Source organism: Nilaparvata lugens, chromosome 8 (assembly GCF_014356525.2).
Source record: "Nilaparvata lugens isolate BPH chromosome 8, ASM1435652v1, whole genome shotgun sequence".
Classification (NCBI taxonomy): domain Eukaryota; kingdom Metazoa; phylum Arthropoda; class Insecta; order Hemiptera; family Delphacidae; genus Nilaparvata; species Nilaparvata lugens.
In genome coordinates this window covers 6424700-6452050 of record NC_052511.1, presented here as the reverse complement: position 1 = coordinate 6452050, position 27351 = coordinate 6424700, and the positions used below count along the sequence as shown (strand labels likewise).

Here is a 27351-nt window from a genome sequence, read left to right as displayed (position 1 = left end):
GAAGAATAATATCATGAAAACCCTTCTCTAATTCTCGATTATAATATTTCATGAAGAACACTTCTATACAACTCTATACATTGTTCAACATCTATTCTGTAGTCACAAGAAGAACCATGGAAACATAGAATACTAGTAGTTCTGTGAACAGTAGACCTCGCGGAGTATAAACCGCACCCTCCTCTTATACTGTCCATCAGAGTAAATCCTGTCTGTATGTCGTGTCGGCGAGATATCGGTGTGGAAACGGCTAATGGCTGTTCGGGTTGGTGTATCAAAAATACTAACATCAAAAGCTAATCTCCTTCAAGACATACTGGCAAAAGGACAGCCCGAGTTCAAAGCAGAGAAAGTTCGAGAGACAATACTATGCTATTTTTAGTTATTATTTGCTTGCGTTATTGCACGCAATCAATAGTTCATTAATTTAATAGTGCATACAAATTGCATCAAATAATGAGGCATGCAATTAATAGTCTACACAGCAGCTGATTTTTTACCAAGTTACATTGAGATATTTAATTGCATGCGTCATGGCATGCAATTTATAATCCACTCGACAGCTGATTTATGATGAATAAATCTATAGTCTGATTTTAACTCCAATATTGGCGTATGAAGGAGGCTCCTTTTTTCTTTTATATTCTCCTTGAAATGCAAAATTTCCAAAAACCTTGTATATACGTCGACGCGCAATTTGAAAAGGAACATACCTGTCAAATTTCATGAAAATCTATTACCGCGTTTCGCCGTAAATGCGCAACATATAAACTTTTAAACATATAAACATTTAAACATAAAGAGAAGTGCCAAACCGTCGACTTGAATCTTGGACCTCACTTCGTTCGGTCAATAATATTAAACTTGTTATCCTCTTCGGTAAAACTGTTTTCCTATTCCAGTATCGTGCTCCTAGCAGACAAATTTTCCTCTTCCAATAACATAACACACAATTTCAAGAATCCTACTATACTAGTAGAGGAAATAAAGGAATGATAGATTCAAAAAATAATAGATGAATGCACCAAAATATTTGTTTTTATTTATTTATTTCATTTAGGCTATTATTCAAAACTCTATAATCATGGTATATGTTGACCATGAAGGAAAAACTAGGCTGAGTCTGCCCCATTCCTCCTCAAAATTTTCATGTCGACATGGATATTGAGTATCAATTTGAATTATTCATATATTCATTCAATCATGTATAGATTAAACTTATACGAAAAGGCAAAACAGGGTGGTGTCCTAAACTGTTTTTCAAATACAACATAATTAGTACAGTTCAGATTAAAATCATGGTAATGTCACTATTGCCCGGTATGTTGGACACTAATCAAATCCAATAAACCATTGATAATTCAAGCTATAGATTGTATGGTACATTGGATTTAATAAGCATCCTAGTAACCAGGTCTATTAACATTAGCAAGATTTAGTCATCTCCAACGTGAGTCATTCAAACTTCAAATTTAATCAATCTTTAATGAAAATTGGGGATAAACTGTATCGTAGAAGTGAGAGCGAGTGAGAGAGTAAGAATGCTTGTAAAAGAGAGAGTGAGTGAGTGAGTGAGTGAGTGAGAGAGTAAGAATACTTGTAAGAGAGAGAGAGAGAGAGAGTGAGAGAGAGTGAGTGAGTAAGCATGCTTGTAAGAGAGGAGCACTTGCACTTTCATTCATGTGGAATGCAAGAGTGGAATAGCTTCTCTCCTACAAGCATGCTTACTATCTCACTCAATCTCTCTCTTACAAGCATTCTTTCTCTCTCACTCGATAAAACATCAGTGATGCGATCCCATTGAAAGGTGGAGTTGTTTTGGTCGGATTAAAATCGCCGATCCGTGATCCCGCCGGATTGTTCGATTCACAACTCCCAAAGTGAAAATAGCTATCGACAGTCGACAATCGACTTGAATATTCATGACCCACCGAACTCAAGTAGGTCATTTTTATCTCGTGCGCTGCGCGATCATCCGCACCAGAATTGGCCATTCTTTCAATTTCTCGAATTCTTTTCCTCTCCCAAACAGTAAGTGGAAAACGAGCAGCCGCTCTAGAATTTTCGTCGCTTATTTTTAATGAGCCTTTACACCTCGCTTTCTGCTATTAGCCGCGTAATTGCAGCTGCAAATGCTTCCTGGAAGTGGAGGAATAATTTAGAAATAGGAATGGGGATAGATTTAATTGTTGATCACTGATAATTGGGATCAAGTGTCTGATGGGCGGAATGGAGAATCTTCGACAGATGCTGTTCTCTTACAATAAACTGTTCGAGATTTAAGGCTGTACAGAGGCTGAAATTAAACTTTCTACTCGTGATATTTTTCAAAGTTTTTCGATTTGTATAACATCAAGCTATCAAAATGAAAAGTTTTCTCAGGAAATTTTTTTCTGATCATTACTTTTTGAGATATGAGCGCCTAAAGAATAAATTTTTGGACAGAACATTTCAAATTCGGTGAGAGATGAATCAATAAAATTTAGAGATTAGATTCTTCATGGTATTGTTGTTCTAGTAAAACAAAAATTTCCTAAAAATATCGATTTTTAAGATAGTTATTCAATTTACTATAAATAACTTTTAGTTGAGTTATTTTTGGTAAATTGAATATTTTTTTCAAAAATTGATATTTTCAGAAAATTTTTTTTGAACTAGATCAACAATACCATGAAGAATCTCATGGATTTATATTTTACCGGATTTGAAATGTTCTGTCCCAAAAATTCAAACTTCAGGCGCTCATATCTCGAAAAGTAATGATCGGAAAAAAATGTTTTCTCTGTTTAGGGCTACTTGAAATATAAATGTGTATACATATCTTAGTACCCTTTTTGAATTATTTTATCACATGTTATCATAAAATAATAGTGTTGTGATAAAATAATTGAAGAAGGCTACTGAGATTTGTATTCACAGTTATATTTCATCATTATTATGAAAATTCATTATGAAATTATTGAAAAATATAATTTCTTGCTTAATGAAATATAATTGATTATCTTATACGAGAATTAACCGTTAATATAACATCAATAACCTGTATCAGCTACCTTCTATAGAAGGCATTGACAAGACAGAGGATCGGCAACGTTTTTCTCTCTATCTTTCTCCACTGCCATTATAACGTGGATCTCATTAAACTCGTAGTTATCAAGTTGCTGGAAATATGAGAAAACCGTTAATATTACATCAATAAACCTGTATCAGCTACCGTCTATACAAGGCATTGACAAGACAGAGGATCGGCAACGTTATTCTCTCTATCTTTCTCCACTGCCATTATAACGTGGATCTCATTAAACTCGCAGTTATCAAGTTGCTGGAAATATGAGAAATATTGAACATAATTTCAAATTACTTTCTGCCATCTGGTTGCTGGAAACATGTATTCACTTAATTGATGCAACCAATTACGATTTGAAAAAATAAAATATTGTATTCTTCAACTTGACAATATAGTAGATAATGAAACAAAAATGATGTCACCATAGAGTTCACTGTCAACGTTTCACTGAAATTAAATTTTTCAATTACATCCTTGATCAATGACAATCATAGAAATAATAAAAATAAATGAATGTTTATTCCCCCCCCCCCAAAAAACTTAAAGTACTACATCAATTACAGAAAATATTAGATAGTTTACAATTACATACAATAGTTAGTTTTAGAAATTTCTTATAATGTGTCCTCTACATGTTTAGCCTAGTGTTTTCTGTGTGGAAATTGACCTACTCCACTATGGCGTACCATGTTCTAGAGTAGGTTTTGTTAGAAAAGTGTCACTAAGCTTTGACAAATTCGAATTCGTCAACAGGGAACTTGTCTACAATGCTTAAACACTTGAACATTCTTCGTCAAACTGATTAAAGATTCAAGCTTCCCCTGGAAAAAGCATTCGGGAACGTGCAGGGATATTTGAAAGAGGGTTTCCAAATTGAATTTGTAGCAGTTCATTCATCTTGGTGTTCATCTTGAGTTCATTCATCATAGTGAATTGCCAATGAACTTGGCTCAGAGGTCACGTCCTTTTATAAATAGACGCCGCACATAGTTATATGACGTCAACTATATAGGTATTTCACATGAGCTCAATAAGTGAGATCATTTTTCTTGGCCGCCTCTACTTGACTGTCACTCGCCATTGTGTCTAACATACTTTTCGCGCTCGGCCGGAAAAATAAAGTGGAAACGACTTTTCATGAGTGGAAAAACGCTTATTAATCTTTTTGATTGATCTGTATGGTGGTGCTGATAATAATTTATGATACCAACTTTCTTGCTACTGAAACTGGACACAATTAGATGGAAGATTTCAAGTACAAGTATAATATTATTGAACAACAAATTCGCTTATCATGGAGGCATCGATTTTTAGTTCTTTTTCGTAAGAGACAAGAGACACTTTATCTGAGGACACTATAACCGTGAGAATTGGTGAAATCCCTTCAAGACCTTGAACATTGAAATTGAATGAATTCATTGCATACACTATTACACTTATTTGAATACACTCATTTATTTATCTATCAATACAAATACGAATCAATTGATAGTCAATTACATGCATTATTATCATAACAGTTTTCTGTGAAGTGTAAAGTTTTTAGCTCAAAAATGTCTAGTTTCATTCAAAATTTAGACTTTTTGAATAATTACTAAGTTACTGTTCTAGATTTTTTTATTTAGGCTAAGACTCTAATAGTACCTATTTGATTCAAAATTTACTTGTTTATCTTAGTATTGAAGAGCGTAAATTGTATTTTGAAAAGTGAAAGTGACATAACCAACATTTTGATTTGGACAGTATCAAAGACGACCTTAAAGATGAATAGACTCACATGCAGCGCTAGTGTTGTACTTGGAATTGAAATCGGCCATTGAGGGGGCAACCTAAAAGATTATTACATATCAATGCCTTTGTAATCTATAGTATTACAAATATATAGATATAATATCTCGTGCTAAAATATCCCAATGGCGGCCTTCAATTTCAAGTGAGAGCTATCATTGGGAAGGCATAGGGCATTATGGGTCTATATCTCTTTAAGGTCTTTGGACAGTATAGTATAAATTGGAAATGGGACAGTTTTGGGCATAAAGATGCCTACAGATTTACGCCCCACGAACATGAGCAATTCACTTTTAATCAGCTGATGCCAAGCTTTTTATGTCTGTATCTTACCGTTTCTGTAAAAATACAGATATAGTCAGCTGATTAAAAGTGAATTGCTCATGTTCGCACCTTACGCCTCTGGTGCCTTTCCTCATGTTAAGTATTTCGTACACAATGTAATAAATAAATAAACAACTCTCAGCTACATTTTCTGTCGCCTTTCAAACTCCCCTCTTCTTCTACCATCTATCCTACCTTCCCCGTTCCGAAATGTTTTAATTCCTAGTATAATTCCCGTTTTCTTCATTCCAGTACCGATATTTTTCCGTGAATACTATCTTCAGAAACTGTTGCAGCTTTGAAGAGATAGTTTTTTCTCATATTGAATTCATCAATTATTGACAGTTTCAAAGCAGTTATGCACTCATCGGTATTTGTGCGAGCGATTATATGCAGTCCTTATGAATTCTACGTCTAGTTCGACACATATCGATCTAGGACAAACGATTTTTGCCTTCTTCATAAATTCTATTAGATTGAACATAGTTTGGCTAACAGATTGCGTGTTTGTCAAGTTCCATTATTTAATCTGGTAGATTCCATAAGGATGGCAAAAAATTTATGAGTGAGTAACTGGCTTACCAGATTGAATGGAACTTAGCAAACACATGATGTGTTCAGATACGTCTGTTCAGATACACATCATAATTCTTTATTGATTTATACAAAAATTGCATCATCAAAATGATAGGGAGAGAAAAAATAAGGTTGCCTTGTGCTATTCCTCTCCCAAATTTAGAGAAGGTTAATATAGTCCGAAATAGGTTAAGTCATAGAGAAACGATAGCATAGATATCCCATGGTATAGGGTGTTTATGTAGCAAGTTTTACTGTTATCCCAAGCCGATAGTTCACATAGTTCTTTCCTATGCAGCTGTGTGACGCTGGTAGTCTCTAAAATTGTGCCGTTCATACACTCTCACCCCAACAAAACAGTAAAAATCGACTATAATCGACAGTAATCGGTTTGAGATAACAGTAAAACTTGCGACATAAATTCCCTATACCATGGAATATCTACTTATGCTATTGTTTCTCTATGGTTAAGTCTTGTAGTGGGTCACTTCACAAAATGTTCAGTCCTCAAATAATATTTTCATAATAACGAGTATGTTTGTCAAGTTATGTTCGATCTAGACTTTAAATGGATGATGAAGATATTTATGATTTCGTAGGTACAAAAATCGAGGTGTGTCTAACTATACTAGTATCTTGCTGCTTTCAATTGATCATTTATTTAATCTCGTATTAAATCTATGAATTTACAATATCAGTGCAATAATTTATCTCGTTTTCTCGACAGGACGAGACAGGCACAAGCCAAGTGGAACTGGAAGACACCAACTGGATCCCCGTGCTAGCCAACGTGGGCCTCCTGCTATCAACCAGTCTCCACACACTTGCGACCATAGTGGCCGTCTATAGGGTGTACAAGCTGGTGTGTCCCTGCACACGGCCCCGGGGCGGCACTTCCAAAAGCGCACTACTTTTCGCGCAGGAATCACCTACCGCTTCCTATTGCAGTTCCAGCGGTTCTAAACACAAGCTGGTGCGTCATTGGCTCGGTCAGCAGTCGCCATCTTTGACTCCGCATCCGCCAAATATACTCATCTACCCTCCGCATCTGATCGTGAGTAGACTAATAATATTCATTCATATTTTGATTGTTTTTATGTGATAAATTTACAGTTTGAAGCAATTTTGGATATTTGTAATGGTGAAGATAATTTTTAAAATGTTTTTTTTTCTCTGCGAAAATTGAAAATTGAGTTTCAACCTTCTTCAACCTCAAAATTGATACAGCAATCAGTTTTTCATTCAAATAGTTTTTCATTCAAATAGTTTTTCACTCAAATTGAACCAGCAATCAGTTTTTCACTCAAATAGTTCGCCTCCATGGTGCACATTGGGTAACGCTAAATGGACAAGCAAATAATGGCGGTCAGACAAACTTATGTTCTCCTGACCAAAAACTACACAACATCTTGAAGAAATTGAAAAAATATAGTATATATGTGGACATTTGAGACTCATGAGAGCTTTATATGTGTTGTGTATCTGCCATACGCTAAATAATAAATAATTCATGAATTACAATAAATAGATTGTGTGGGAGTAGTTCATTCATTTTTTCGATTTCTCATTCATCAATTATTATTGACTTCTAGAAGTTTTGATCTTTGAAACCGTTTTCCCCAATGCCTCATCAACCTCAGATGATAATTTTGAAAATCATTTTTTTAAACCTGAAGATGGTGTTGATCACTGAAACTACTTGTTATAATTTGTATTTTCATTCTACTATTTTATTTATTTCAAAAAAGTTCTATAATTCCATTTTATGAATTGGCAATTTGTTGTTGACCAATGAAAATTTAGCCCTACTCTCTCGACCAATGACAGTAGAGCTATACAATATGGGATAAGTCATAAAATTGGCAATTTGTTGTTGACCAATGAAAATAGAGCTCTACTCTCTCGACCAATGACAGTAGAGCTTAACTATCATTGGTCGACAGTTACTGGCCAATCGTAGGGCTTCTCCTGTATACTCTGCTGCTCAATTGTCACGATTTCAGTTTACTAAAGATTGTTATTGGTGTAACAACCGAAACTGGTATGTCAAACTGTTTTTATAAATTGGTGACTTTGACAATATCAAGTCGTTAGAGTTGTTTTGAAATTGAGAAAATGGAAAGCAATAATTGCACTTGAAAGTTCAATTATTCTCTTATCAAAGATACGTTTAATATGGAATATATATTTCGCTCCATAAATAACTCCGCTAATGCCCCGTTTCACTAACCTTGGTTAAGGCATTTGAACATGGTTAAAGTCTATCAGCTGGTCAAATCAGAAATAATTCGTTCCACCAACACCAGTTAAGTTTAACCACGGTCAAACCAATGGTTAAGTTTGTAAGTTTGACTAGTTAAGTGTTTCAAAAGATTACATTGACATCATCACCAAAGATTCTCATGGGACATCAATTCAATATGTTCGACAGCTATAATATATTTTGTGCCGGTTGCACAAAAGCCAGTTAAATTTTAACCGTGATTTATTCCAAGAGTACCAATCAGAGAAGCCGTCTTTTCAAAAACGCCTTCTCTGGTTCTTGTAAAGTTGATCATGGTTAAAAATGAACCGGCTTTTGTGCAACCGGGCCTTTGGAAACAAACAACCAACATTTACGACTCCAATTTTCTCAAAACGTGACACATAAAATTATTAACCAGGGTGTAATAAGAAACCCAAGGTGAAGTAATTTCCTAGTACTAAGTAATCTGTGACCATCTACCCTTGAAGTAATCCTGATTAAACAAGAGTCGTGAGGTAATTGAAAGATGGAAACATCTTGAAGTTACAAAATTTCCATCATCAACCAAGTCCTGTTGCTGTGCACAGTAATTACGTAAATCTGGGTAGTCATAGTTACAGAAATGGATGTGAATCAGCTTTTGGTCCATATAGCTACTAGCTGTTTCCGACCGACAAATTAATTATCCAGAAAGCAAGTAATCTCTTTGTCCTACGAAAACAAAATCGAGGAATGATGGTTGAAGCAAAGGTTATTACGCAGTAAATAATTAGGGTCAAAGGAATTATTAAATTAGATTATGCGGCTCTGTTTCTTTATTGCAACATTTTCATTCTCTTACTTTATTTCATGTCTTCTCTGTTTCTCTCCCTCACTCGATCTCTGTCTCTCTCCCTCTTCACCAACCTATCTCTCTCACTCATTAGTCTTCCATAAACCTCGAAGCTTTAGTTTGTTTGGAGAGAATTAAGAGTAATCTAAATTTTATTAACATACTTTTTTCGAGAAGATTTTTTCAAATTGGAAGCGATATTTACAGAGTCAAAAATATAAATAATCAGGTAACTACACAATTCAGAGGTCATTCACCCGAAAAAAACACAAAATCGTCAATTTCAAGGTCAAATACTGATTTTCAAGAGTAAAATCTGGAGCAAATCCATAGTTAAAGTGGTTACTGACCTCAACTGTTCTCTATCAGGCAGAAAACAAAAGAGGGGCCTTCAGACAAAAGTCTGTTTTAAAACAAACACCTTAAAAATGAAATTTATGTATAATTATATATGTACAATAATATATACATCTTCCAATGTAATTTTTTTGGGAGAAAATCCTCGGACCTCCTTCTCGTTTATCATATCCTCCCTCCTTACCCATTAGTGTTCGCCCCTCCCCACGAACAGTTTGGTGGAATTGCGCCCCTGAATTCTTCACATACTGACTCCATTGTAGTGGCTCTAATCGTATATCATGAACAGGGAGCGATAGAATAATTTATCCTTCTCTGGCAAACATAGATTTCAATGCAATTCACATGAATAACGTGGCATTCCGGGAATTTCTATTCCAGAATCACAAAGAGATTCGAGAAACGCAAAATTATTATTTAATGTGACATAAAGTTGTAAGATCAATGTTAGCTATTACGTGACCAAATGCGTTAATGCGGCTTATTATTTCTTAACAGATAACATGGATTTTAAAATTGTATTTTTTCATTCTGAAGAACAAATTGATATTGTCAAAACCACTTATTTATTGTAACTATTCGAGATACTTCTCTTGTTTGTTACATCATTAAACTCTGATCGAATGAAAGCTTGAAACATTGAGCAGTTGTATACGAGTGTAATGTGGGTGGAGCTCTGCAATTGGCCGTTAGACGACCCATGAAGATAGAGCTCAACAACTGTCATTGGACGGGACTGAAATAATCGGAAGTGTCTAGTCTCGGCCAATGACAGTTTAACTCAACCTTCATTCGTCAACAGCTAATGGTCATACTACGATGAATAATTGTAGATTACAAATCTAAATTTGGAAGGAAAACGGTACAAGGAGTATTCCTTAGTTTTTCTCTCCCAATCAGTGCTACCTTGTAAAAATTATAAATAAATAAATAAAATAAAATAAAATAATCAAGTATGTTATTTGACGTGATTTTTATGCATCAGAAGATGTTCATGGATCAAGAAAGATATCTATCTATCCATCTAATCTGCTGCTCAATTATTAAACTTTCAGTTACTAGAGATTGAAAGAATGAGACGTTGATTCATTCAATACCACTATATTGACAACATCAGAGTCTTATTCTTTCAAGTATGGAGAAATACCACAAAATTCCATACCATACAATTGAATTATTACTAGAGATTGATGATGGTATAACAACAGAAGTTAGTATCTCAAATTGTTTTAATAAACTAGTGGTGTGACAATACCAAGTCGTTTTCATTCTATGAACGATTAGTTGAATTATTAATTTGTGTATTTACGTCTTTGAATTTTCTAGTGTCAAAAATGTCATAAATTTCACAGAAAATCTAAGAAATCGCTGTAATTACTTATAAATTCGATAAAATAAAACTATTTTGTTGTAAACACGTCATATTTTTAAAACATATAGCAACAGAAGTATTTATCTCAAATTGTTTTAATAAACTAGTGGTGTAACCAAGTCGTTTTCATTCTATGAACGATTAGTTGAATTATTAATTTGTGTTTTTGCGTCTTTGAATTCAAATGTCGAAAATGTCATAAATTTAACAGAAAATCAAAGAAATCGCTGTAATTACTCATAAATATTTGATGAGAGGAAACTATTTTGTTCTAAACACAGTCATATTTTTAAAACATAAGTTTAAGTTATCCACTAAAGTCCGAGAGATCTTATTTTTTACACGGCTCTCTCTCTCGAAGACAGAGAGGCCCGATGCTCTTTCCTTCACTAATCACTGCCACTACCTAACAGCATTGCCCCTACTTTTGTGTCAGCATCCAATTGTGCGCAGCATGCTTATTTCTCTCCACTACTCTGTCCATGCTACAAACTGTGCAACAAGAAATCGGTTTTCCCTCTTCATGTTAAAAGTAATATCGTTCGGACTATAGACATGATGTGCAGCCAATGCATAGTGTTTGTCAATTTTTCATTTGTTTCAAATATCATTGAGAAACACCACAAAATCAATAAAATTATAACTTATTCTAGTAAAAATTGATAATTTTTGTGGGAAATAACATTATCAACCATATTCATTCTTAGTAGAAGAAGATTCGACTGATATACGTGTATTTTTATTTATTTTATTTATTTATTGTATAAAATACTATAATCATAATACAATTATGACATTGGAGGAAAAACTAGGCTTAGCCTGTACTATTTCTCTCCAAAAATTTTTATAAAATGTTAATGTTGTCCAAAAGATAAGGTTATATAGTCACACACTGCTTCGTCACTTGATTTTCGGTCCAGAAATGATGATTTAAAATTTTGAATTTTGAAGGTTGATTTTATACTCTAAATGAATCACAATAAATTAAAAACTTTAGAAATATTGCACTTATTTAAAAAATTTGAATACAAAATCAAAAACCTACTCACTATTTGTTATTCACAGCTCATATTACTAGTATATCCTCATATTCACATTTCGTCTCATTAAATCTATCCATAGAGTTTGAATCATGGTCAGAGCTGACCTTCGCATTCTCCAAGACTCTCAAAAGTTTTTCGGACTTTTCTCAAGCACACTCTTTCCCCCATAAGTCACTCGCTCCTCCTTTTTTATACCCGGTTGGTTGTTAATTATCAAGAGAGAGAAAGAGATAAAAAAGAGCAGACTCCCATTGGCAATCAGTGGGAAGAATTGGAAGACAGCCAGAGCAATTCCCTGGAGACTAAATTAGGGCGGTGTTTAGGGTATTATGGAGTTATTCTGTTGTCCAAACACTAAATCCTCACTTTGCTGTTTCATTTTCACTGTTTTTGCTTAGCTGAGCGTTATTTTTGCTTCTACCCTGGCGCACAAAATATATCATGACATTACGCTCTAATAGTGTTGTTTACTGCGGGCTCTGACTTCTTGAAGTTTTTATCTGTTCTTCATTCGTTTTAATTACAAGCTACAATGCTCGAAACTCAAGGAATAAATTTTGGCTTTTTACTTTAATTTCTGAGGTACCATAAATATATTATACTTCGTGAGGTACATATTAAGATGGCAGTGGAGGAAGAAAGAAGAACAGCGTTGTCTATCCTCTGTTTCTATTTCCTATCTCCTTATAGCTATTGTATATAAGTGTATAAGCCAGTATATATATTGTAATCTACATAAATAAAGTACTCAATCAATCAATCAATCTTCTATCTTCTCTCTCTCCTATTGCTACTGCCTTCTATGTAGCTGATAGGGTAGCTGTATATCTTAAGGAATATTTACTGTTTATTCTTGTTAAGACTTATCAATAATTTATTATACTATATTTATTAGTCAAGATTTTTTTCAATTATTCAACAATACATTTTTATAGTTGAGATTACATATTTTATCTATGGATTATATTTTTTGTGTAGTTGAGATGTTGATATTGTTCAACAATACATTTTTATAGTTGAGATTACATATTTTATCTATGGATTATATTTTTTGTGTAGTTGAGAAGTTGATATTGTAGTTATTACATTCATATCGAATGTAAAAGACTAGGAAATTGTCAAAAACCACAGATTTATTGATACTTAGAAAGACCGGCTTCGGTTATTACACCATTGTCAACCATGACATCATTGACAATGGTGTAATAACCGAAACCGGTCTTTCTAAGTATCAATAAATCTGTGGTTTTTAACAATTTCTAAGTCTTTTTCATTCAAAATGGATTATATCTCTACATTTTTGGAAGACGATCTGGCAACTTGCAGAGATAGGAAAGAAGATAGCTATCTCCTTTGTCGATTGATAGACAAGGATAACAACACCAATGTTGATGAAATACTGCCGTTATAACGTGGACCTTACTGTAGTAAACGTTTTTATTGTAAAACTAGCTGGCCCGGCGAACTTCGTACCGCCAAATAGTTAATGCATGTCATGACAAACTTTAGCTGGATGCACACCTGAGGAGGCTCGATGCTGCATTTTATTTATATAGATAATTTTCCAACTGCAAAATAATAATTTACTAAAAATCAATTAATTCTGAACACCGAAGACAGCACAATTATTCGAAACAAAGCAATGTAGAGCATGTAAGTCTTTAACCTGAGGCCGTACTGCTGGATGGTTACACACAGAACAGTCATTTTGTTTTTAGTCCGGGCGTTTAGAATAAAATACATTGTCGGTTATGGAGCAGCACACACTCTTGTCTACTATCTACCGACGGCTGTTGTATGACGCAATGATTATAACAGCTGATTTTTATTTCTGTGTGTGGCCAGCTCACAAATCTTCTACCATAAGGATTACACGTAAACTTTGAAGGACCGTAGGAAAGAGTCCTGATGTCGGATTATAAATTGGATAGGCCATAAACCTGGTCCTCAACATAACAAACACAACTAAAAAAATCATCAAATTCGGTGCACACATAGAAAAGTTATTGAATGTCAAAATTTGAGGCTCGATTTTATTTATATAGATAAAGTAAAATTCTGAAATCAAGAGATTTTCAATGCACTTCAGAGATAGCCTGAAATTTTTCAATTAGAGTCTCCATAAACTCGTCTTACAAACAGTATGGTTTATAATTATTGTAAAAAAAGACTCAGGAGTAAATTCATGAAAGTCGAAAATCGTTGAGAGTGAAATCTTCAAGAAAATTATCAGTTTATGCAAATTTGTAGATGTTTCCCATCTTTATTACTTCTTCAAGATATTTAATGTCTTCCGTCTCTGCTACATAACTCTCACCTGTATCTCAATCAATAGTTGATTTCACATAAGTGAAAACACCTCAGAATGTCACAAATTTCGTAATAAACCGTCAATATTACTTCATAAAAACAAAAAATTAATTCCGACTATTATTTTTACGTTGAGAATGACAAACTTGTTAGATAAGGAGGGCTTTAAAAACTTTCTTACATCGAATTTGTTGAATATTATCATTCACGACGACATTAACATGAAAATTGGTTGTCACTTTCACCATTCTTGAGTTCAGAAATAGACGTCTGTGAGGTCAATTCAAATATACAGTGACAAGAAAAATGATGAAGAGCGAGAGGGAGAGAGATTAATTGAAAAAGAGAGATAGTGTGAGAGAGTGGAAGGAAATTGTGGATGGAAAAGAGAGAGAGAATTGAACTGGATTGAGATAGATGGTGAGCGAGAGAGAGATTGATTGATTGATTGAGTACTTTATTTATGTAGATTACAATATATACTGGCTTATACACTTATATACAATAGCTTAAAATACAGCAAAATTATAGATGAATTTACATAATATAGACTAAGAAAATAATATTGAACTGTATATGATATGAAAAAGCAATTTGTATTATAATAACTATAGATAATTATATTGTTATGCCAATTTATGGAGTGGCGGAGCTTTGGACATATCAATGTCCATTCTTCGGAAAGAATATTAAAAATATCCTTCCCACTAACTCTCTACCAAGAGAGAGAAAGAGAGAGAGGTATGATGGCTCCATAAAATCAGAGATGCAGATCGCGTAGTTTTTGTGTTTTGAGCGATTTTTCACATGTTTTTCAAGCGTTGTAATGAGCTTGAGACGTCAACATTACAAGGTCGTCGAACCAAGCTTGACTCCGAATAATGCTTTCCCACTCATCTCCGAGGAAGATAATTTCAGAGCACTTGGGAGTAATGATAGACAGTTTACTCCGAAGATTATTGCATGCTTTCCCACAATTGATTGTTCAGTTTGTAGCAATGGCAGTTGATGTTATGTCTTGAAATTATGAACTAGTGTATCTCATCCACTAACATGCAGGTATATTATCAACGATAAAACATGCAACGGAAATTAGTCTCTCATTTAAACATGGAGCGAAACATTATTTATTTATTTATTGATACACAGAACACAATTCTTGTAATCCATTTTTAGATTTGAATAATCAAATTATTGGAATTATCTTCTAACCTAGGCATTTGCGGCAACTGTAGTGAGGTCCACGTTATAATGGCAGTGGATAAAGACAGGAGAAAAACGTTGCCGAACCTATGTCTTGTCAATGCCTTCTATAGACGGTAGCTGGCACAGGTTTACTGATGTAATATTAACTGTTCACTCTCGTATAATCGATGTTATATTTTATTGAGCAAGAAATTATATTTTTCAATAAATTCATAATGAATTTTCATAATCAAGATGAAATATTTTGTTAATTAATTATTAATTCTACATTGCTAAAGGATGATCTGGCAACAGAGCAAAGCGAGAAAGAAATAGTGCTATCTGCTTTGTTGAATGATAGACAAGGATAGCATTACCATTGCTAATCAAACACTGCCATTATAACGTGGACCTCACTACTATAGTAGTGTTTATGTATATGTTTATGTTTATGTTTATGTATTGTGTGTTTATGTATATGTTTATGTTTATGTTTATTGATTTGATTTTGAAAAAAGGACACTTGAAAATGGTTTGAAAGCTGAAACTAGTAGTGTTTATGTAAAAAAGTTTGAAAAATGGTACTATGTAATTATTTGTTTATTAATTATACTTCAACTACTTATTAGAAAAAGTCGTTTTTAATGTCATTGGGGATCTCACTATACTCTGTACAAAATTACTTCTTACTTGGGATGGACATGCGCAGTGGAGAAAGCATACAGCGGGAGGGATACAGAGGCGCGATGTTGCCGTTTTGAAGCGGCCAGCGTTCTCCAACTTCTAGTGACTGTTCATGTGCTCATGCTACACATGCTAAGTTTCCTGACTGAAAGCAGTCAGACGACTGACAAATTGACAAAAAATGCGCTTCTACCTATGACACTATCAGTCACAGTAATTGGCTGATCTCCCTCCATTTCTCTGCGCTGCATATACCTCCAAGTCTGAAGTAAATTTGTATCCAGTCTAATGTCATAAGTAAATGAATTGAATAGAGACTTCTTGCAACACAATATCAAAGCTGTGCAAAGGCTAAAGATAAACTTTCAACTCTTGATATTTTTCAAAGTTTTTCGATTTGTATATCATCAAGCTATCAAAATGAAAAAGTTTTCTCAGGAAAACATTTTTTTCCGATCATTAGTTTTTAAAATATGAGCGACTGAAGTCTGAATTTTTGGGACAGAACATTTCAAATTCGGTACTATAAATCCATGAGATTTAGTGGATGGATTTTTCATGGTATTGTTGATCTGGTAAAACAAAAAATTTCTGAAAATATCCATATTGAAGATAGTTATTCAATTTACCAAAAATAAATAAACAAAAAGTTATTTTTGGTTATTTTTTGTAAATAACTATCTTAAATATGGATATTTTCAGAAATTTTTTGTTTTACTAGATCAACAATACCATGAAGGATTCATCCTACAAATCTCATGGACTTATATCTTACCGAATTTGAAATTTTCTGTCCCAAAAATTCAAACTTCAGGCGCTCATATCTCAAAAAGTAATGATCGGAAAAAAAATCTTCTCCTGAGAAAACTTTTTCATTTTGATAGCTTAATGATATACAAATCAAAAAACTTTGAAAAATATCACGAGTAGAAAGTCTATTTTTAGCCTTTGTCTGGGGAGTCCGATCTCGCTGGGCGCCAAATCTGCAAAACCGTAGAAACCAATTCGAAATGTCAAATGAATAGATAGTCTAATTGTGCAACGTACAACCTATTCTTCACATTTTTTGTCAACAACAGAAGTTGGATCTTAGCATCACAACATAACTGTATAAATATAGTATAACGTACAACCTTCTCCACATCAGTTTTACCTGGTATGCAATTTGGATTACAACGTTTTACTACCTCAGTTACTAAGTTTCTAAAGCTGCATCCTTCATTTTCCTGCATCTCAGGAGTGATGAGTTTTTGAAGATGAGAAGCTAACGACCTCTCTCGCCGCTGTATTGTGCGAGTGTGTTCTTGAATTTTTTCTTCCATCTTTCTCCTACATTAGGCAATTAATGGAAAAGAGGAGAGCGGAAGAATGAGAAGATCAACGTAAGAAGATTTGGCATTGAAAACATCAACTTGGGTAGTCTCTTCGTTCAGTGGAAATTTCGATTACTGATGAGAATAATTTAGAAGATTATGATTGGACCTAAAAAACAAGAAGAAGAAAAAGGAGGAGAGAAAGAAGAAGAGGAGAAACAGGAGGAGAAGAAGAAGAAGAATGAGAAGAAAAGGAAGAAGTAGAGGGAGATGAAGTAGGAAAAGAAGAAGAAGAAGAAGAAGAAGAAGAAGAAGAAGAAGAAGAAGAAGAAGAAGAAGAAGAAGAAGAAGAAGAAGAAGAAGAAGAAGAAGAAGAAGAGGGAGTGGAAGAAGAAGAAGAAGTAGAGGAGGAGGAAGAGGAAGAAGAAGAGGAGGAAGACGTAGGAAAATAAGAAGGTGAAGTAGGAAAAGAAGAAGAAGACGAAGAAGAAAATAGTGATGATGATACTGTCATCTGTCAACTATAGCTAGGAAGGTGAAAGGAGAGTATTGGAGCAAAAGAGATGAAATTCAGAGGGCAGAGGTTGTAACGGTGGTCAAAAATCTAGAGAAAGCCTCCTGCGTCAGTGAATTTTCAGTGCGGAAGAAAATGTAATAAAAAATTGAAAGAGATGAGAGGATGCAGCAAAGAAGAGGAAGGAGAAAAAAAGAAAGGAATCTTGCTGTTCAGGTAAATGACCACTTCCGTTGAACCCCCCCTCCCCCCGCGACTCAACACCCCGCACTCCACTACCCAGACCCCCTGTCAAGCGATCTAGTCGACTGGCTGATTATTCATTCTACGGAACACTCTCAAGATGCGCCAAATAAGATGAATACCAAATTGTGATGGTATCAACAATGGAGTGCTCTAATGGAAATAAACTCTGCGGAGTATTGTGATGGAATACTTACATCATAATATTATTCTCAATATTTTTATAACGAACCAAGTATCTATTAGTTCATCATCTAAACACCCGCATCTTATTGTGTTGCAAGAAGTCTGTAATCGATTTATTTAGACTATGTTGTGCTGATAAAGTATGTAAGTTGATATGTAACTATGTAACTATGTATGTTGATAAAGTATAAAGTACTATGCTAACTTCGTTTGTGAGTAAATTTCCGCAGTTGACGACGACAAGAATTGTTGACATTCATATTGTCCAAATTTCAAGTGTGCTGAAACAGCTGATCAAATAACTTATCATTATTTGTGTTAATTATTCAAGAATCAAAACATTTCTAATAATCTATATATATAAAAGCGAAATGGCACTGACTGACTGACTGACTGACTCACTCACTCAACTCACTCACTCACTCACTCACTCACTCACTCACTCACTCACTCGCAGAACTAAAAATCTACCGGACCAAAAACTTTCAAATTCAGTAGGTATGTTCAGTTGGCCCTTTAGAGGCGCACTAAGAAATCTTTTTGGCGATATTTTAGCTCTAAGGGTGGTTTTTAAGGGTTTAAAGTTCGTCTTTTAGCATGTATATTCTTCTTATCCCAATATCTTAAAATTATAATTGAAATGTCCACACCATATGAACTATGATCTAGAGAGAGTACCTCTTCGAAACAGTTGTTCTGGTAACTAAATTAAAAATTTTGTCAGGTTAGCATTTAGTTGAAGATTGAAATGCATTTATCCAGGACCTCCCAAATACCAATTTATCAAGTACCTCCTAAATACCTATTAAGGAGGTCCTGATTTATCGCAGAAAAATTCATTGGGTACTGCTACTTCAATCAGAGCTATTCCTGGAAATATTATATTACTAGCCGTCAGGCTCGCTTCGCTCGCCATATCCGTTTAGCCAGACGTTTTAGTCTGGACCCCCCGACTGGATCGTCCTAACATATGATAAAAATCGGGTTTGGTGCACTCACACAACTTAGACGATGTGGTGCACTCATGTTAGGACGATCCAGTCGGGGGTCCAGACTAAACGTCTGGCTAAAATGGATATGGCGAGCGAAGCGAGCCTGACGGCTAGTATCTATATATATTGCCATTTGAAAGTATAAACCCAAATTTCCCCATTGAAACATAATAAACATAATCTTTTCAGGGTTTTAGACAAATTGAAATCCACCCAATCTGAGATTCTCTCTCACCCTGTCGTGGTCGACGAAGGCATTTGCGCACAAACGAAAACCCAGCTTAGATCCAACTCTGTTTAAGATTGTAATAGAGGTTTTATTTTGTTACTTTGGTGATTTTAGAATGAAAACTCATAATCTTCAACTAGAAACTATTATCAATCTGGTTTGAAACAGTACCGTACATTGAGAAAATTTTCCAATCAAAACATTTTTAATCTATAAATTCAATTTATTATCAGAAGATAATAAGTAGAATAAATTTAAAAACATTTCCACACTAGAAGTACCGTACCTATTTCTCAAAGTGTGGATAATTTATCTATAAGAACAAACAATTTCACACTCACTAATTACAATGCATTGCATTTCTTGTATCATTCCTTTCTTATGTATCCATTGGATGTTGACTTTGGAATATACTTCACCACAGATGGAAGGAAGCCTTCGTTAATTTAGGGCCGATTTTCGAGCTAGGGATTTAGCCAAGTTCTAGACACGCTCAAGCATTCCAAATATGGTCATGAGACCCGATAACAACAAGAAATGAAGAGAATCTTTGTAACTAATGAAACAAGGTTGATAATATTGGTAACTAACATTCCAATATTAATAAAATTCATTTTATAATTAGGGAAAAGGGATAAGGGAAATAAGGGATAACTTCTATTTCATTTCAATATTTTTTAAGCCCTAAGGCAAGAAGCCCTTAGTAACCCTAAGAAAAAATAGCATAAGAAGATATCCCATGGTATACTTCGTCCAAGATATCTTCATATGCTATCTTCCTAAAGATATTTATTCATTTATTTATCACAATGTGTACACATACTTAACATGAGGAAAGGCACAACAGGCGCATGCCCAAAACTGTCCCATTTCCAATTTATACTATATACTGTCCAAATCAAAAAGTTGGTTATGTCACTTTCACTTTTCAAAATACAATTTACGCTCTTCAATACTCAGATAAACGAGCAAATTTTGAATCAAATAGATACTATTAGAGTCTGGAATCGAAAAATCTAAAACAGTAACTTAATAATTATTATTCAAAAAGTCTAAATCTTGAATGAAACTAGAAATTTTTAAGCTAAAAACTTCACACTTTATGAAAAACCACAGCTGTTTCCACTAATATTTTTCACTATGTATTGTATTTAAATTTAGAAGTGTTATTTTTTTGTTTGCTTGGATATCTTCCTATGCTATCTTCCTAAAGATATCTTCTTATGCTATCTTTTCTCTTCTTTTGCTATCTTCCTAAAGATATCTCCTCATGCTATCTTATCTCTTCTCTTCTTTTCTCTTTAAGGCAACCTTACTAAAAAAGTGAGTATCTAAGGATCTTCTGTATGACAACTAAAACCTTAACCACGGATGTCCACAACTCAGACATTGGAATCCTGGCTAGAAGTGATTCAAAGTCGAATAAGGAAAGTTTAGGTTGTAGGACTTTGGAGTACGTGAGTTGGAAAGTGGAAGAACAGGTTTGGCAGTGAGTTATGATCCAAAGCCACAGGTTCAACGGTTTATTTTATCGCTTGAAAAGCGAAAGCAAGATGCGATTGGAACTTGCACTCTTCAAAAGATGGACCGACGGACTCTTCACCAGGGATAGTATGTAGTATATAAGGATAGACTGTATACTATCCTTGTTCAACTTCATAGTATATAAGGAAAGACTGTTTACTATCCTTGTTCAACTTTATAGTATATAAGGAAAGACTGTCTACTATCTTTGTTCAACTTTATAGTATATAAGGATAGACTGTATAATATCTTTGTTCACGACCGAATGTTGACTACTGGCTCACGGCTTCTAACCTCATCGTGAACTGGCTATGTTCACTGCACTTTGAATAAACATCTCAAACTATGAACGACCATGATATTCGTTGATTGTGACCTTTTAACTGATTGGACAGTATTGTAATGAACAGTTATTATTCTATCCTTTCAGTTTTGCTCATCTCAGCATGAGAATTCCATCTCAAATTATTTTGTTTTCTACTACATGACTTCAGTGTCGTGACTGTAACAAAATCGTATAAGAACATTACAATACTCACTTTTCTTTATAGGGCTACCAAGATCATTTAAACACAATTTTAATGTTAATAATATAATATCGGGGCACCGAGCTTCGCTCGTTATTTTTATTTATTGATAGACAGAACACAATTCTCTAAAATGATCGTGTTTATATTTTACAGCTGGCTATACGTCACCTTATGAATTTCGGGGTTGCGATACTTTGATTTTCCACATAATCACTCGCTCACTTTTTACTATCCACAGACGACGAAAGTCTCAGCTGTTTCAGCCAAGGGTGAATCATCCTTTTAATGTCGTTCAGCGAGTTTTCCCAAGGATGAGACCCAGTGCAATCGTATTTTTATATCATAAACCCACTATGTTCCAAATTTCGTGAAAATCGTTAGAGCCGTTTTCGAGAGCCGTTGAACATAAATAACCAGATAACCAGTTATAAAAATATAAACAGACATACAGAAATTTCTCGCTCAATATAACAGGATATATTTGTAATGATGTAACATATGATACAGATATTGATGTGTACAATAAAATTTCAAAGTTTCAGAAAATATGTGGCACTATACATAGAAACCTCAGAAATAAAACAAGACAAGAAACGAGTATAAAGTTCTATAATAGTTCCGACTCCTTAATGGAAGTGAGAGTTGGATTCACACACGGAGAATGGACAGTCAAAATCAAGCTGCAGAAATGAGATTTCTAAGGGTTGTATTTGACTGCATTAGAGTTGATAGAATCAGAAATACTGATATAAGACAGGTTTTATCGGTTGCTCCACTGCATTAAAGAATTATACAAAATAGACGCAACTGGTGCAGTCATTTGGATAGAATGCCACCTGGAAGAATGCCCCTTGAAGTCCAAAACTATAGACCTACAGGAAAAGCAAGCTGCAGAAATGAGATTTCTAAGGGTTGTATTTGACTGCATTAGAGTTGATAGAATCAGAAATACTGATATTTATCTGATATAAATACTGAGGTTTTATCGGTTGCTTTACTGCATTAAAGAATTATACAAAATAGACGCAACTGGTGCAGTCATTTGGATAGAATGCCACCTGGAAGAATGCCCCGTGAAGTCCAAAACTATGAAACTACGGGAAAAAGAGATGTAGGGAGGCCAAGAAAGAGATGGGTACCGGAAAAGGTTGATTAATAAACCTAATCCCTGAAGTGAAGATGATGACAAATTATTTTATATGAAGTATGAGCTCTACTCTTATTAGCCGAGGCTAGAGACGCCCAAGTATTCAAATGTGAATACATAAAGTTGTTTATAAATGTGGTTATAAATGTGTGTTCATACTTTGACTAATAACTATTTTTATTTATACATTCATTTATTTATTAGGTTAGCACAAACAATAAAATTTTTTTGTATTATTTCTATTAAAACTAGTCAGTAGGACTAACCATTAATTTTGTTCTCTTATTTCTTATCCCAACATATTAATTTTATTGCTAAAGTCTCCCAGTGAAGCCTACAGTTCTAATCTATAATAAGCAATACAATGATCAATAAAACAATAAAATATATAATATTTTCTATACAGTATAGTAATTTAATCATATTTTTAATTTGCTATTCTAACTTGCTCGGCAAAATTTTCGTTAAAAATAACTTTGAAAAACGAGTTATCGCTGTTATCATAGAAGATGACAATTTTTCACTACATAAACGAGAGAAGAATTCAATTTGGAATCGGTTGGTAGTATCAATTGCAAATGAAATCACTGAAGCAGTGTTAAATAATGAGAGAAAAAGAGTTTGGCACTAAAGACAAAAGCACTCATTAGAAGAGAAGAGAACCCATTGCAACGAGGATGTATCTCTGATGATTTGAATGTAATGAAGCGTTGGAATAGAGTTGAAAAGGAAACTGAAAATGAATGAGCTGCGAAAGGAAGTAGAGACATCGGTCCGACGACTTTGGCCTAAGAACGTAATTGAGTAGAAGAATTACACAGCCAATCACAGAGCTGCTTTCAAAGCAAATGAAACGTCTGGTCTTGCGAGTCAATCTAATTAAGTCTGTTCATTTCTCTCAAGGGGCCTCACTGTATTCGCAAGTACTCAACTTATTTCACTGACACAATGAGGAAGAGAAATGGAAAGATACAGAGACAGACCGAGAGAGAGAGAGAGGAGAGAGAGAAAAAGAGTGAGAGAGAGCGGTGGAGGAGAAAAACGGTCTTTGAAGAGACTTTACTTTGATGGCTAGTTTGTAATATTGTAACTATGTTCTTCAGGATTCAAAAAAAAGTACTCAACCTATTTCACTGACACAATGAGGAAGAGAAATGGAAAGATACAGAGACAGAGACAGAGAGTGAGAGAGAGAGAGAGATTGATTGATTGATTATATGCCTTTATTAGGGCGGAGTCAGGACTCCTGGTCCTCTCTACCACACAACTCTTTACAATAGAAGAAAAATTCACATAAGAAAACAGGAAAAATAGATTACATAAGATTAATATAAGTAAATAAAACTCTTAATCAAAATACAATAACATAATTATAATAAAAGAGAATTTTAAACTTAATTTATTAATACAATTGGAAACAATATTTCAAATTCCACTAGATAAATCATATAGGAAAACCTATCAGAAATGAAGAAATGAAGTTCTAATCAAGTTGCCACAGAGAGAGAGAGAGAGAGAGAGAGAGAGAGAGAGAGAGAGAGAGAGAGAGAGAGAGAAAGAGTGAGAGAGAGCGGTGGAGGAGAAAAACTGTCTTTGAAGAGACTTTACTTTGATGACTAATTTGTAATATTGTAACTATGTTCTTCAGAATTCAAAGACAAATTCAATTACGTATTGGACCATTGGGCTTCATATTCAATGCTTGACTGCAAAAGACATTCATAACAAGAGTTGTCAAATGAGTAGGCCTACAGTAGTTCTATCAACTGAATTAATTATCTAGACTCTGAAAGTTAAGAGCATCTACGCGAGGACTTCCTCAATTACAGAGGATGGTTGATACATCGAATATATCATGGAAGTTTTTCGGTTTATCTTTTGATAGTGTGACACCTTGTGAGACCGGACTCCCCATCATGTGGGTGTACTCTAACATGTATAGAATATTATGGGTTTATGAGTAAAATATTGGGGACGAGCTTCGCTCTGGAGTACAGAAGCATGAAAAAATTATTACGAAAGAAGAAATTATAATAACATGCATACAGAAATGTTCTATCTAATCACAGTAAATTGAGATTAATTCCCAGAGGAATTCAAGAATTTCCCTCACAAAGGCCCAGTTGCACAAAAGCCGGATAAAATTTAATCCTGATTAACTTCACGTGAACCAAATCAGAGAAGACCATTTCAAAAAGATGGATCTACTGGAATTAATCAGGATTGAGAATAACCGGGCTTTTTTGCAACCGGCACTTTGTGAGGGAAATTCTTGCATTCCTCTGGGAATTAATTTCAATTTACTGTGATTAGATAGAACATTTCTGTATGAATGTTATTATAATTTATTCTTTCGTGATACATTTTTTATGCTTTTTTACTACTGGAATTAATCAGGATTGAGAATAACCCGGCTTTTTTTCAACCGGCACTAAGTACCTGATTGAATGAATACAAAAGTTCAACAGATGATTCATAATTTTGACACAGTCCCACACACATAAACTCGCTCACTCACTTCCATCACCAACAGACGACGAAATACTATTATTATTAGCTGTTTTTCCAAGGATGAATAATAATTATCCTTTTATAGTAAAAAATACCTAAAATTTCAAGACTCAATTGCATGTCAATTCAATTTATAGTAAGTTCATTTTATTTGAACATAAGTAACAGTTCATAACTAACTTTTTGTTACATTCTGGTTGATAGTTATTGATAATCTTGTCAATTCGATTTACAAAGAATTACAAGTAGCTCTCCCTGCGGCTTGTATTAATTTTTATCAGTGTCTTTAAATATTGATTTATTTATTATAATTTTGAGAACTGTTATTTTTTGATGAATTTCCTTCTTTGTCCATGCATGTCTGGAATTCTAAAAAGTTTCAATAGAATCTCTTAGAGAGTAATTTGTAAGATTCCATACTCATTCCATGTAAATGTGTGTGCTTGATAGCACAGTAAATGTTTTGATTAATAAATTTGAAATTTGAATAGTTCTTAGTTTTCTTTCGGCTGCATTATAGTTCTGGGTGTTCTCGACATTTGAAGAGCGCTATGTCTAACATTGATAAAATCTTGGTGCTTGAAAATAGAGTGTATGCTTCGAAACCTTTCAAAATATTGAAGGAATACTCAAGCCTAGGTAATTGATTAAACTTTTTGTACCAGGGAAACTGCATAATTGGAAAGTGGTAACTGGATCATTGTTAGCGCCTTGCAACATGATGATAGGCAACCCGCAATACTGATCAATCTACTACCTCTTCAATACTTCTGCTGCACTGGTATATTTTGGGTTGGTTAAACTTTTAGTACCAGGGAGTCAGAATTCATCAAGAGCTGAATAGTTTGCGCCTTGCAACATTATGATAGGCAACCCGCAATACTGATCAATCTACCTCTTCAATACTTCTGCTACCCCGGTAGAACTTGGTTGGTTAAACTTTTTGTACCAGGGAGTCAGAACCTCATTAAGAGGTAGCTGAATAATTTGCGCCTTGCAACATGATGATAGGCAACCCGCAATACTGATCAATCTACCTCTTCAATAACTTCTGCTGCCCTGGTAGAATTTGGGTTGGTTGAACTTTTTGTACCAGTGAGTCAGAACTCATTAAGAGGTAGCTGAATAATTTGCGCCTTGCAACATGATGATAGGCAACCCGCAATACTGATCAATCTACCTCTTCAATACTTCTGCTGCACTGTTAGCATTTTAGTTGGTTAAACGTTTTGTACCAGGGAGTCAGAAACACTCAGGAACAAAACAAAATTTGACTAGAGGAACAAAAAATATGTCATCACATTGGCGAAAATCACTCCTATTCTTGAGCTATAAGCATTTGAAGATGAGTGATTTCTCTGATCTGTTGTGAGTGGATGTTTTTGTTTTTAAATGATTTTATGTTTCCGTGAACTAACTCACTCTATTGTAGCGAAACGTCTCATATTATAAGCACAACACTTGCTATTCAGGCTATCCATTTTTCTTGAAATCATGAATAAAAACAATCCATCATAATAAACATAATAAAAAAACCATCATCTTATAGAAATCGCATAACTTTACTGAATGCATTTTACAAGAATAGGCTATAGAATATACATTTTCTTGTCATTTTACAAAACATTCAAGATGTGAAATTTATCAGAACAATAAATATCAACTGAATATTGAGCATGATTCAAATGCAATGTGTGATGAAAAGTAACGTATGAATTACACGACAGTATACAATACACATTAAACTCAACTTAAATCACACACACAATTATGACAAAAATAATTTTGTATTTTATATAATTTATAGATTTACATCGAACTAATGTGAAAGCATAAAATTAGGGTAAATAAGATTGTCGTTAAGTCATCAGTAAAATTAAAACAATATCAGAATTACAATACTTAAGTAATAATTATAATTATATAACAAGGTGATTAATAAGTTATATAAATCGTAATGAGAGAGATACAACAGTCTAATATAGAATGACAGAAGTGTATAAAAATATATAAAAAGTGAATCAAAGAAAAAATATTACAGTAAAAAGTTGTGCAGACTAAAAGGTATGATAGTATAATTATGACAAAAAGTAAATAGTGTTTAAAATAATGCAAAGAACACTTTGGTCAATTTGAACAAATTTTGAAACTATTTGAATCTTAATTGAATTTTGAACTCTACTACCGAACACAATTTATAAGTATTGTTTTACTTTGGAGTATTTAATGACTTGGAAAAATAATTTATTTGTTACACGATCAGTAATTTCAGAGTTGATAAAACATACTTTTTTAATAATCCTGTGGTAGGGATACAGTAGACAATAGTTTTAACACAAATATTTTGTACTAATAATAAAAGATGACAAGTCTTATAAA

At 34.0% G+C, this 27351-nt stretch overlaps 1 protein-coding gene across 1 annotated transcript in view; it reads left to right on the top strand.

Annotated features, from left to right (window-relative positions):
* LOC111044456 overlaps nt 1–27351 on the top strand; it is a 118467-nt gene that overhangs the window by 70719 nt on the left and 20397 nt on the right. The window contains exon 2 of the mRNA XM_039435037.1: nt 6483–6809. Coding sequence (XP_039290971.1) covers nt 6483–6809 — 327 coding nt within the window. The remainder of the gene's footprint in view (nt 1–6482; nt 6810–27351) is intronic.